The 14,096-nt window shown below is 37.0% G+C and overlaps 1 protein-coding gene across 1 annotated transcript in view; it reads left to right on the top strand.

The window, feature by feature from the left end:
- Positions 1 to 2,714: 2,714 nt before the first annotated feature.
- Positions 2,715 to 14,096, top strand: part of SEMA3E (semaphorin 3E) — a gene marked incomplete at its 3' end in the record, with an annotated part of 60,773 nt that continues 49,391 nt past the window's right edge. Inside the window, exons 1-2 of the mRNA XM_083859719.1 lie at positions 2,715 to 2,825; positions 10,957 to 11,016. Coding sequence (XP_083715845.1) covers positions 2,730 to 2,825; positions 10,957 to 11,016 — 156 coding nt within the window. The 5' untranslated portion in view covers positions 2,715 to 2,729. The remainder of the gene's footprint in view (positions 2,826 to 10,956; positions 11,017 to 14,096) is intronic.

The following is a 14,096-nucleotide window of genomic DNA, read 5'->3' as shown; positions in this document are numbered from 1 at the left end:
CATTCCATGACTGTAAGAACTAACGATGCACTTGTGTGAGCATGAAAGCTGTGCTATGTGTGGAGGCAGCAGCTTGTCCAGAAGCAGTACAGCTTCATTTCTGCAGGGCTATACTGAAGCCAACCAACTTTGCTGAAGGGGCATAGCACAACAAAAATTATGTTCTATTGCTTTAGAACTTGTGTCAAACCGCACCATGGTGAGATTCACTCACCTAGAAATGGCATGCTTCTAGTGCTGTTTTAGACTCCTAGATACACCACTCATTCCCCAGGCATTCACTGCGTGCACTATCCTAATATCTCATGTATCCTACAACATATGGAAATTCTACTACCTTTCAAAGGATCCACATAATGTTGCTACAGTTGTGATCCAGTACAAAATCACTCTCCAAAACTGTTTGTTCAGATCTTGGGTTCACTTCTATTCTTGTCTCTACCCCCATAGCAGCCCCATGTCTGTGTAATTTGTTGCACATAGTCTTAGAAACATATCTTTTTACAAGTTCTGTCTTGAAAGATGTTTAGTATTCTCAATTTCCATTTAAGACAATAAGACTCTCAGGTGTGCTTTGCAGGACTGTCTTATATGAGCAGTTGCCAGTTTATGTGATCATGTAGAGAATTGTTCATGAGAACACAAGTCATGTCTCTGATCTATGTAAAGAAATACTGTCTCATTTATGAACAATTTGCCTTCAGGACAACATGAAAATAAATCAGGGGAAGCTACCACAGTAACCTTTTGTTGCTTGTATATAACTAGAATTTAAAATGTAATTCTTTTCACTCCAACACTGATTAAAATATATATATATTGAATTATTTAAATTCTTGCAAATAAAAAGTGGCTTTATTTAGGACCTAAAGTGTATTTCTAGCTCTGCTTTCATTTAACTTCTAATCTGTTCAGAAACAAGCGATGTTCTTCCAAAACAGCAATCTGCTCATTTGCTTGGCGAGAGCAAGCTTTATAAGTGCCATTTCCACATTGCTGTGCAGCTGTGTGCTGAGTGTATCACTGTCAAAAAATTCGTGTCTATCCACTGGTTAGTATGCAATGCTTGGACAAAAAAGTCTCTTGTTCTTTTCATCATGTTGTTCATCTCTGTGACTTATTTTTCCATTTTCTAAGTGAGGGCAGTCACACACAGGTACAACTATTTAATAGATTCTGCTTGAAAGAATCACTTGAGAAAGACATCATATGTGAGGCTGTATTTTTACTACAACTGCTTTGATGTAAATTTTATCATATAAGGAAACAGTTTTCAGAAACTAGTTACTTTTAGCCTTTCTTGAGCTGAACTTAGCCTACCTAGTAAATGGAGCAAAACATATTTATCCTATTATTAAAATCACTTATCATCACAAACATAATATACTTAATAATTTAAAATGAATAGAAATTGTATCAATTTGTTGGGTTAAATTAATACCCTTCTTGAACATTAAATTTCTTGCTTACAGAACATCAGCTGTGGTTTCTCTGTTGCTGTCAAGGTGCAGCATGGACAAATGAACATAACTGCAGGTGTGGCATATGAGCAGGAGCCTCCAAACTGGATGGGAGCTCATTTGTCTTTTCTGGCTTAGGAACAATCCCACTTCGTCCAACATCACCTTTAGGACCACATCCAAATAATTGAAAAAATTATGCTTATGGAAAGCTGTGACAATAAGGATATTTAATTAGTTTTACCAAGACTGATTTCTTCAAAATAAAACAGGCTGCTGCAGTACAGACATAAGAACATAGTTGCTTTTCCTCAGTCCAAGCTCTATCATTTTGGAGGGAGGCCAAGGGTACTCTCAAATGACTCCTTTTGAGGCTTCCCAACAGCAAAATCATTTTCAGCCTCTGTGACTTACTGCAAGCTTGGTTGTGCACTGCACCACAGTGCAGTGAGACTCCCATGTTTTGCCTCTTTCTTGCTTCCTGAGGCCTGAATCCAAGTTTCTGCAACATTACCCAGAATGAATTTCCTTTTCTCAGTGGAACTGGCTTTAGCCTGGATCATGTACAGCTAAACCTCAGATTCCCATTTCAGGTCAGTGCATTTCCTGACAAAATCAGTGTTAGAAAATTCTTCATATGCATTTCACATATTTCATACTGCTTTTACTGAATTTAGAGGCAATACATTCAGTGAACTAAGTGAACATAGTGCTAGGCTTAAAACCCACAATGCCATCCTCCTAAAAATATAAAGCCAGGTAAAAATAGTGTGTACACTGAAAACCTGGAGTTTCACATACCTGAAAGACAAGGACACAATTTCCAGTAATATTTTTTTTCCAATTCCCATTAATTCACTCTTCCCCCCCCCCCCCCCCCCGCCCCATTTGCAGTTATTTGTTTTCAGAAGTACTATGTCCTTTTCAGAAAATGTCCAGGAGAAAACTAATTTTCATTCCTCCCCATCTCATATCTCAGGCGTAAAGATTATGATGTGAAGACTCAGAGACAAACCTCCTGGAGAACTGGCTTAGTATGAAAATTGTTCCCAGGTGTTTCGTGTCTCTTTCTTACTCAACGATCATATGATTAGCATTTTAATGTTCCACAACTTCTCGCCCAGTTCCCTAGGAAAACGTGAAGATGAAGCCATGAAAGCTAAGCTGTTTGGTATTTATCAGGAACACTCTGATTGTATTTCAGAGCTCTGGGATTTGAACAGGACGTCAGTGTTTCGTAGCCCCTTTGGATACCTTGGACTTCACATAATGCTGCTGGATGAGTATCAAGAAAGACTGTTTGTGGGAGGAAGAGACCTCTTGTATTCCCTCAGCTTGGATCGGATCAGCGACAACTACAGAGAGGTGCAGTAAAAATCCATATATATGTACATATATATATCTTTACATGTATTAGTCACTTCATGTCACATCACGTAGCACAGGATATTAGAACTTGTATGACTGTGGTAATCGAGTTTTTTTAGGTGTTTTGTGCACAAATATGGTTCTTCCGAGCTTGTCTCTCGGCTAGCTCTGCCCTTCAGATACCATATAAATGAGTTATTCCTTTGGGTCCAGATTTCAGACAGAGACATGATCTTGCTTGGAAGAAGGAGTAACTCACACTTGGTGGTAATTAAGGTGTTTATTCAGGGCAAAAGCCCAGGGTGTGAGAGTGTGAGTGTCAGTGAGTGTCAGTTTGGGCTCTTAATGCTCCTTAAGTACAAGGGAGTTACTGTTGGAAATGAGGGGGAGTGACTTAGGTAAAGGGGGCATTGACATGGCCATTTTGGGGCAAGAGGGGTGGGGGGATACCTGAAGCCTTGGCTGAGCTACCTGGCTTTGCCAGGGCCATCAAGTACCAGGGCGTGTCCATTGATAAGATACAATGGGAGATGCAATGGACTGGGAGAGGGCTATTGAGGGGATAACGACAAGGATTAAGGAAAGGGGTATGGGTAGGGATGAACCATTACAGAAACTCAATAACAAAAACCATACAGAACTTTAGAAAGCCCAAAATGGACATTGCAGCACACAAACTCTAAGGCCATATTTATGTTTAAGAAAAATACACTAAATACCATTTTTCCTCCCTCCTCACCCTTAAGGCTCACTCTGGATGAAGAGACCTGGGGTCATATAATTATTTCTCACTGAATTTCAGCATGGTTACAGATGTTTAGAGCACTTCACATTTGTAGACATCTGATTTCTGTATCTCCCCTTAATTATTCAGGAATAAAATCTCCCTGGTATTTTTTGAGGGTTTCAGAAGAGAAAATGTTAAGGCAAAAAAAAAAAAAAAAATTAGCATGTAAACTAAGAATTTTTCAATAACAGCATAAACCTTGCAGCTTTTTTTTTTTTTTTTTAACTTTCTTTAGAAACTGGATTTTGCACTGGTTTGAGCCAGAGGTGCTATTACATAATGACTGAAAGTGGCATTTGAGGGCTCCTCAGTGGTCTGTGCGAGAAAGGTGGGTTAGGTCATAGTCCTACCAGAGAACTCAGTACATTGCAGAAACCACAAGTGACTGGCAAACTGACAGTTGAAGAGGCTGGAGTCTGAGCTGAGCCTTGGATGCCTTACTCACTTATGCCCTTGGAAGCCAGAATTGGAAACATGCAGTAGCAAGGGAAGCTGGCAGGAGCATTGTTCCATTGTTCAACCATTTTGAATGTGGATAAACGATCTCTGGAAATATTTCAGTGATTTCCTTATCTGCTTCTTTAAATTTTCCCAATGTGTTTTGATCTATTTTCATTTATTTGCAAATTAATAAGTAGAGTAAAAAGTAAGTAAAATAAAATAAAGTCCTTTGAGATAAATATTTTTGTTGATGTCTATACTGCACTGACCACTGATGTTTCAAATTCTTTTCTTCCTTCCCCCTTGCTAAAGAAAGTGAATATCACTATTCTTATGTCAACACTCTGGCCAACTTTACCATAAGTATCTTTGCTTATCTCCAAGCATAATTAGCATGTTCCACTACTGTGAACAGATACAATATGATTTATTATTTTATAAACATTTGGGAATGTCAATCCTAGATATGGGATACGAATCTACTCAGGAAGGCTATTTGAGAATTTATTTACATTTAAAAAAAAACCCAACAAAACAGAATTTAACTCCTCAGGGAGCAGGGTTACATGCTGAGCTTTGTTCCTCAATGGTGAGATATAAGTTAATTCCTTTTCGCTTTGATACAAATTATTAATATCCTGTGACAAGATATTAGAGCTCAGGGATATGAAAATATTTAGACAGCATTTGTTTCTATAAAATAAGGTTTTTGTCCTTACTCTTTTCTTCCCCGTTTGGCAGTAAATCTGTGAGGAAAGATGACAGGGTAGAGCACTTCATGCTTCTGTCCAACCATCATGGTCCCATCTGGACTCACTCGAAGTTCATTGCTCCCCTTCTTGTTTTTAAGTGCAATATCAGCTATTTACTCTGAAACCATGTTCTCTGTCTGGAGACCTGTGCAGAGTATGGCAAGTTGATGAAAACTCTTCTTGCCTTTTTTTATGCAAAAGATGAGAAACTGAAGTAAATTAAACTGGCTGACACTTTTAGAAACATGATCTCAAGGGACCTCTCTTGAACACAAATGTCATGAGCTTTTTCTCAGTGTTCACTCAGTGCAGATCTTGTTCAGGGATAGTTATGGAAAGTGTGATCACGTTACAGCTCTATCAGCAAAAGTGTGGAATGAGCCATTTCTGTTAGAGCAAACCTTAATTGCTGAAATACATCAAAGTTCCTGGAGTTGAGAGGCTGGTTGATTAATTATTACCAAAGTTCTTAATTAATCTGTCTTTAACTGTGTGTTGGTTTGTTTTTGACCTTTTTCTTTTTGACTAAAGAGTTTAGCTTAATTAATCTAAACTAGAAGTTGTAATCCACTGGAAGTGTGGATGAGTGCAGGCAAGTTCCTGGGTTTTATTCTCTCCCTGGTAACCAAGATGGTTCACTATTTGCAAAACAAAGGTTTTGTGAAGTTTTGGGCAGATTCGCATTGATCTTCACCTTCTGTGACCCAGAAAACAGTTTATGTCTTTTAATTCATAGTCATCCCTGTCTCAACACTTTGGAATATGAATATGCTTTCTAAAAACCAAACCGAAATCCATTCTCAACTAGAGATTTATGCCTTTTGCTGTAAAATGACAAAATAATTCAGTCCTAGCCAGCATATTAGAAGTCATCCCAAAAGAAAACAACTAAATGCTGAGTGGACATAAAGTGCTTTTGCATTGAGACCTGTTGATTGCCAAAATAATCCAACATTTCCAAAAAACTTAACTTGTGATGCATATGAGGTATGCCTCCTATAAATCTGTATTTAATAGACTACATGTTTTCTTCAGGTTCAATTCTCTTCAGCTTTCAAATACACTCTAGCACTCTGAAGGGAAGATTATAGCTTTTTCATGTAGGCTAATGACTGTTTATGTAAATCTCTACCAAATTATTTTGAACATATTTTATCCTCACCAATTTTCATATATACAAAAAATACCTAAAAATTGGGGAAAAAAGACCTGCAGGGGAAAAAAAATACTGCTGTCATTCTTGCATTCATTACATTGGTGGGGAAATCCAGATATTTGGGCTGAGCTCTCAACTGTGGCAAAAACTTTCCATGTCACCTTGGACACAGAAAGTGTCACTTTTCACTCACTTCACTAGTTGTCAAAATATGTCTTTTCCCTACTTTTCTCTTTGTATCTCTCATTTAATATTTGCAGAGTGTATTTCATTCTTGCTTAGAGTATTCAACACATAATGCTATAAGTTTTAGAAGCAGTTACTTATATGTGTTGTTTCTATGTGAAGAGTGCCCTAAGAGTAGCAAGAATGAGGGAGAATGTGAAATGTGAGTATCAGTGTTTACAGAGAATTAAAGCCATATAAGCACTCAAAACCTTGTGTAAAGCCAAAGCTTTGTAGGCACATTCCACTTAACTTTTGCTTTCCTTAAGAGCTCATTCTCTTTGGCACCATCTTTGGAATAAAACCTTACTCATATTTGAGATTTGGTCCAGAGCCTTAAGGCGTGTAGTGATCTAACAGACTGATAGAGAACTTTCCTTGCTATCTGGTGCCACATTTGTTTTTAAAAACATTGCAATTCATTGTACGTGGTGCCAGAGAGGATCTTTGTTAACAGCAAACTTGAGCCAGTGCCAGTAGCTCATCACCACTGGTCAAACAGCTCACAGAAAAGGGAGACCTTTGTTCCCACTTTTAATCTCATGTTGGAGTGAAAATAAACTGCTTTTCCTATTCGCCCACAAATTCCTTACAGATAGCTTCTGCTTCAAGGACCTTAGGAAGATCTGAATCTGAATAGAAACCTTTCCACTTCTGTAAATGGGCTTGTGCCGGCACATTTCAATTGTGCTGTTTCTCACCTAGTGTGAGATGGCTCCAGATTTGGTTTTATATCTACTGTAATAAATTATAGAGACCTCATCATATATCTTGCCTTTTGTAAAGCTCTGCTTCCACTACAGAGTTGGTTGAACACAAGTCTGCAAGAGCAGGGTTTGCTTTTTGCCTTGTTTGAATTCTGTCTAGGAAAGTGCACAAATGCAAACTGAAATAAGATTTATTCAATCTCAATTTAGGGAGTTTGATTATCCGTTGGAATATACTTCCAAGAGGGAAGGTGGCCATGTATTTGTTTATAAATATATACAATATCCAGTCATCAGCAGATATTTTTAAAGAATTTGTGCTTCAGCCAAACACAAGTTAGCTGTTAATTGAGCACTATTTATTGACTTAAACTGGGGACAGGTTGGTTGAATTTTTTATTTGCCCTGTCACACATTAGAGTTCAGATTAGAACACACAGAACTTTATTTTGGCCTGAAGTGCTATAAAGCTCATATAATTTCTTTAAATTAGTTTTCAGTAGAGATACCATCCTGTTTTTCAAGGCTAGTGGCTGAATGGAGAGGATGTTTGGAGATACTAATTAGCATTCTGGCTCCAGTTAAAGTTCCCCCCATATCTAAACTGCCTTACAACTCCATTTTTTTCCCAGGATGAGTATATTTAAAAATACCTTTTCTTTATAGAGCTTTACCCTTTACAATACTAAAATAACATCATCCAGGTCTTAAGGATGAGAATACTGTGGTACAAGAGGAGAAAACATCACTAAACAAGCAATTTAAAAATTTAATTCACAGTAATCTGAAGTGGTGAAAAATTTTGAAAAATTATGTTCAAGCCAATGATAATGTCAAGACTGCAGCCCAATGGAATGTATGCCAGCGTGATGCTAGTACAGTCTAGCAGGGAGATTTCCCAAAATACTTACTGATAATTTGCCAAATTATTCTAATCCCAGCAGAGAACCAATTAAAAATTAAGGCTGCTAATTGTCACAACTCTAAAACATAAATATCAGGAAAAGTAATACATGGCAAGTTAAAGATGACCATTGCAACTGATTAATATTTGGATTTTTGTGCGGTGCAAGCACTCCTTGTGTTAATTTGAAATTTGGTATGATATCTGACAAGCAGAGGTTTTTTTTTACTCTCAATTCTAAAATACTCTTGAAGAGATTAAAATCTTAATATTTATTTATGCTAAGACTCAAGAGCCTTGCAAGAGTTATGAGTTTTAAAAATAATTTCTGGATAGAAAAACTTCTTCAGGAGACATCTATCTATTACTAGAGTAATAATTCAGACCCATGTACTCCAGGTAATGAACATGGACTTGCCTTAGAAGTCAGTAATTTACTATGAGCATCTAAAGTCAATTCCTGCACTGCTGCACAACCTCTGAGTTGCCCGTCTACTCCTTCTACTCCTCTCTTTTGAGCCCCCAGCTGGAGTACTGTGTCCAGCTTTGGGTTCCCCCATGTACAAAAGATGTGAACCTGATAGAGCAGGTCCAGGGGAGGGCCTCAAAAATGGTCAGAGGGCTGGAACATCTCTCCTGTAAAGACAAGCTGAGAGAATTGGGGTTCTGCCTGAAAGAGAGAAAGCTCTAGCGAAACCTTAAGTTGGAGTTTCAATTTGTAAAGGGGCCTTATAGGAAAGTCAGAGAGTTTTCTCAGGGCCTCTGGTGACAGGACGAGAGACAGAGGTATTAAAATAAAAGACTGTACATTTAGATTAGATAGTAGGGAGAACTTCTTAACTATGAAAGAACAGTTTTCCCACAGAAGTTGTGAATGCTTCATCCCTGGAACTGTTCAAGGTCAGGCTGGATGGGGTTTTGAGCAGCATTATCTAGTGAAAGATGTCCCTGGCTATAGTAGATGGTTGCATTAGTTGGTCTTTAAGAGCCTCTTACAACCCAAACCATCCTGCAACTCTATGGTTGATTCTATTTTTCTGTGCCAAGGACTAAGTTCCACTGCAGCTGCTTTTTGACAATTCAGACAATCAGGAACGTTAGGTTACCTCCTTGGCTTTTTTCTCTTAATTCTGTATATGTATTTAATTCAGTATATCTTAAGTGGAAAATGTACATAAGAAGTATTTTCAACAGCACTGGGAGTAAGTCCCCAAATACAAAAATAATCACCTACACACAGTGTATTTAATATCAGGTTACAGACTCAAGTGTTTTATTCCCTCCGTGGTTTCTGTGTTCCTAACAACCACCTACACCTGGTGTGGGTAAAAGCTCTCATTTTAGCCTGCTAGTTAGAACATGTCTTTGGGAAGTGAGAGCTGTGGCTTCACACTTAAACCCTCGAGAGACCTTAGAGATCTCATAACTTGTAGGTTTTTTGGGTTAACTTAACAAGCTTAACCCAACTTTCATTCAGCTCCTGACCAGTGACTGAAATAAACAACTGTGGACACTGAGTTTTGCAATGAATGGATTGGGAATGCTCTGACCAGGATGACTGGATGAGAACCTTCATGGGAGTTCAGCAGAGCCCTTTCCAGACCATACAGCAGCAATGTACAGACAGCAGAAATTATGAAAGTCATTTTTGATCCCTCATAGATGACTGTAAGACCATCCGACTGAAAACAGATGTTCTGGTTAACTTGGGATTTAGATGGTATGAGGCCTAAACACTGCCATGGCACTGCTGACTCAGACTCAGCTTGTCACTGACCAGGATCTCCTGGTCCCTTTCTGCAGCTCTCTCATTCCCTGATCCATGCACAGAACTGGACTTGCACTGTCTCAGGTGCAGAATGCACTTGCCCTTGTTAAACTTGGTACAGTTGGTGATTGCCCAGCCCTCTGATCTGTCCTGGTCTTTCTGCAGTGCCTTGACCCTCAAGAGAGTCAAGAGCTCCTCCCATTTTATTGTCATTGACAAATTTACTTGGTATTCCTTTGATTGCCATGTCCAAGTGGTTAATGAAGATATTAAGGATAATTGGGTCTTTTACTTTCAAGTCTTAGGCATCTAGAATTCATAATTTATCCCCACTATCTTGCAATTAAGTTTTCTAATAATTTATAATTTTCTCAGATTAGAATTATTTTAAGAAAACAAAGATAGTTCAAGTAAAAAAAAAAAAAAAAAAAAATCCTAGCAGAAGAATTTAATTTGAAATGTTTTCTAGACAGAAAATAAACTTGTGATTGGATTACTGACAAAAAAGTCTTAATGATGACATCGTTTTTTTGATATTTACTTGGTTTCAGCCAAGCCTGATAGCACTGACGTGAACATGTTTTTGTTTTCACTTTTAAATGTTGTAAGAAATTAAGTAATCATTCCAGTGTGATCAGTCATGTTTAAGATTGTTTTCATCCAAACAAATCATGCATCTGGGATGAAACATAAGTGTTATACAGTAGGCAGCTGAAGAAAAACTCACTTGTGTAATTTGACTTCACTTCTGGCAATTGACTGTGAAAGGCTGCTCCTATTCCCATAAGGTTAATTGCTGACCCTTATTAACTTCTCTGTAAACCATTTTCTTTCCTAAGTGTCACTTCAAGCAGGAAATCTGTAGTTCAAAATTAATAACTATGTTGAAAATCACTGACAGGTTAGCATAGATGTTTATATTGAATTTATATAAAATGTTGCATGCATTGACTTCCTTTAAATTCTGTTGATTACTACTAAGTTTGCTGTGCTACCCTAATAAGACAGTTACGTTCTAAAAGGAGAGGCTGAAGGTTTTTTCTCCCAGGGGAAGCAAGGCTCAGGGGGAATTCACCACAGTATTCCAGTATTTAAGTATTTAAATGGAATCTCAAAGAGGAAAGGGGCTCTCCCTTCACAAGGAGCCAGGGAGAGGGGGAGTTTCTGCTGCTGGGGGGTTTAAAGACATCTAGGACAGTGATAAATAGTCTCATCTGGGATCCCATTCCCACTGAAGGCTGGACCAGATGATCTTTTGCGGTACCTTCCAACCTGAGCTGTTCTATGATTTTGTACTTCTGATCTGAGAACTTTCACATGAGAAATAGTGGGAAAAGCTGGATTGCCATGATCAGGCTGCCAATTAAATTACTATTTTTTCTTCTCAGATCCATTGGCCTAGTACACCTCTGCAGGCAGAAGAATGCATAATTAAAGGAAGAGATGCTGTAAGTATCACTAATTACAGATCAAATATACTTTAATTATAGCAGTGGCTGGTCCAAAACAAGGATTCAGGCATTCCTAACTTAAGCGAGATTGAAGCACAGATACAAAGTTAAATGTTGCAGGTTAAAAACATGTAACTACTGTGAACACATTAAATTATTAGTTTAATTGCTCTTCAAACCAGCTCCTAAACAGGCAATGAACATTTCTGATCATATGAACTTTCTCCTAATTCTTATTCTGATGGTATCAAAGAAGGTACCTTAATAATTCTCCTTTTCCATTTCTATGTCCTTTTCTTTTTGTACACATGGATTATCTTCTCCATATTCACATTCCAATTTATCTTTAAAATTCACATTCTCTAGAATACATTTAAAAAAAGAGTTAAGTTATTAATAATTATAAAATACACTGTAATTTATATTGTCCTATCAGTTTTGTGTTCTGTTAATAAAAATATTCTGTTTTAATGAACCTCAGAACTGTTCTGTTCTTATGATTCAGTGTTCTGACTGTAATCAGTTCCTGGGAAAAGACCTAAAAGCTCACTGACACACAGCAGCTGGTATCATTGGCAGCACAGGATGAAAGTTCCTCTGAAGGGGAGCTCTCTTTAATTTTGCAGTGCCCCAAGCTCATTATCTGCACCTCATAAAAACACAGAGAGTACAACTAATAAATCCCACAGCTGAGAGAGCTCACACTGAACCAAGGGATCTGAAAATTATGATGGTTTTACAGCAACAGTGACAGGAATGTAGGACATTGAAGGAGACCTACAAGCTTTGCCTAGAAACACAGCAAACAGCAGCCTACATGATAACTGACACATTCCCAGTAAATTAGGAATCTATATTGATTTATTCTGAAGTAAAAGCTTGAGAACTCTTCATATTAAGGCACTGGAACTAGATTGAAAAGTAGCAGCAGTAGTAGTAGTAGTAGTAGTAGTAGTAGTAGTAATAATGATAATAATAATAAAAAACCCAACTCTTCCCACTCACCTAGCCTAGAACTGATTATTTTTGAAAATTCTTAACAGTTCATTGTAGTTTTTTGGGTTAGTCTTATATCCTTGATAATTTTAGGTGGCTTTGGTTGAAAATGGTGGTTTTCTACAATGGCTGAACTTTATGGTCATATTAAATGAATCTCAAACCTAAATTATTTGGTCTTTATTTGGTACTACCTCTCAGCATAGGCTATTATTAGTTAAAGCTCTACCATCCTTCTTTCACCACTACATATTTTCTGATACTCTGACAATATTTTTTTGTTAAATAAATGCAGAAATAGGTACTGTTGTTTAAAGCAAAGATAGCTCAGTCAGACTCATATTTCTATAAAACTCAAAATCTTTTTGCAATCCAGTTTGTAATTATAAATCTTCAAATTTACATTGTATGAATGTGGTCATTTAAAGAGCTTCATGTGTTTCCCACATTTCTCTGAACCATGGAGGTCTGGTGTAACTACTGCTTCTACAGGAAAAAACAGAACTTTTAAATAATCACAAGATTATAGAAGCAGAGTGTTTAAGAAAAATACATTAAAATTTTAAAAGCTGGAAATATTGTAATACCAAACAATATTCTGATCCTCACATGAGACTTAATTATGTATAGACTATGTGAACCAGTAACACTAATTAATATCAGGGAAACATTAGTAATTTTCATCACCATGCCCAGTATTCAGTAAGAGAAATTACTCAACCTGAAAGAAATCTAAACTAGAATCAAAAACCTTCCTACTATTTTCATTTTCAGCTTCATTTTTTGTAGCCATAAGCCAATATTGACTTAATAACATAATGTCTTAAAATCAACTCTTTGTCGATTTTAATTTCTTAATGCTATTTTTCACACTACAAACTAGAAAAATCTTGTTCTATTTTAAATTTTTTTGCTTATTCCATGCTGCTTCTTTTATTTTCCTTTACAAAAGATCTGTTACTCAAGGCATAATTATTAAGTAGAACTGATAACATGGTAATAATTTCTTAGCATTGAAATACTTCACATGTACTTTGCTGCCTCTTCCTATATAAAAGAACAGGCCACTTTTGCAAGCTTGTATAACCTTAAAAAGTTATCAATTCATGTTGTAGCAGTAAAACTGCAAGTATTGTAGTCATAAACAGTTTCAGAGCTTGTAACAGACTTAATAGGACAGTGAAAAAAGACTTGTCTTAACAACACATGCATACTCTTAAAATAAGGCCATGCTTTTCTGATTCAAGTGAAGGAAAGGAAAAAAAAATCCTTCAGCTGTCATCCAGTGTGCCAGGAATCACACCTGTTAGCCTGTGGTGTGAGAGTTTTCAATTACCCTGAATTACTTTATCAGAATTGGAAATCATTCAGATGTAGAAATTGAGTTCTGTAGAGATGCCTCACTCCTCCATACTGAGAAGTTCCGGATAAATAGAATTCCGCAGATCTATTAATATATCTATGGAACATCCTAAAGCCATCTCAAGTATTTAATTAATTGACATAGTATAAAGAGGTCTTATTTAGTGTCCCCTTGGGTGATGTATCTCTTCCCTGCTCTGTATATAGTACATTATTAATAGGATTATCAGCAATGCCTTTTTTGTCTGACACGTCCCAGAACAGCACCTTTTGTCATCTGTTAATAAATGATCAAGATTAGCCATTTGGAATTAGTTTTCTTCTATGTTTGGTATTTCCACATCCTAGGTTATATTTTTTTTTTTTGGCAGAATTTTTCAGGCATTTCTACAAAGGCACACAGGAGAAATAAAAAAGTGTAGATCTTTCCCATTTTAAAAGAAATCTTAAATCCCTAAAATGATTTTGGCATAAAGATCAAGAGCTGAAAGCTGGATAAAAAAGGAAATCATGGAGTAAAGAGCAGACCACCACTGAGAACAAAAAGAGGGAATAAGTCAGGACAGTCATACTTGGAGGAGAGGGAGAATCAGGGACAACATCAGCACCCAGTAAAGCATCTATTCAAAAACTTCATGGCATCATAAAATAGCTATGAAATAGCATTTTGCTACCACCATTCAGCAAACATTTGGGAAATGAACATAAAAAGGGGACTC

Source organism: Zosterops lateralis (genome assembly GCF_965231275.1).
Source record: "Zosterops lateralis genome assembly, chromosome: 4".
In the NCBI taxonomy this organism is placed as follows: Eukaryota; Metazoa; Chordata; class Aves; order Passeriformes; family Zosteropidae; genus Zosterops; species Zosterops lateralis.
Note: the sequence above shows the minus strand (reverse complement) of the source record. Positions and strands in the feature narration are given on the sequence as shown.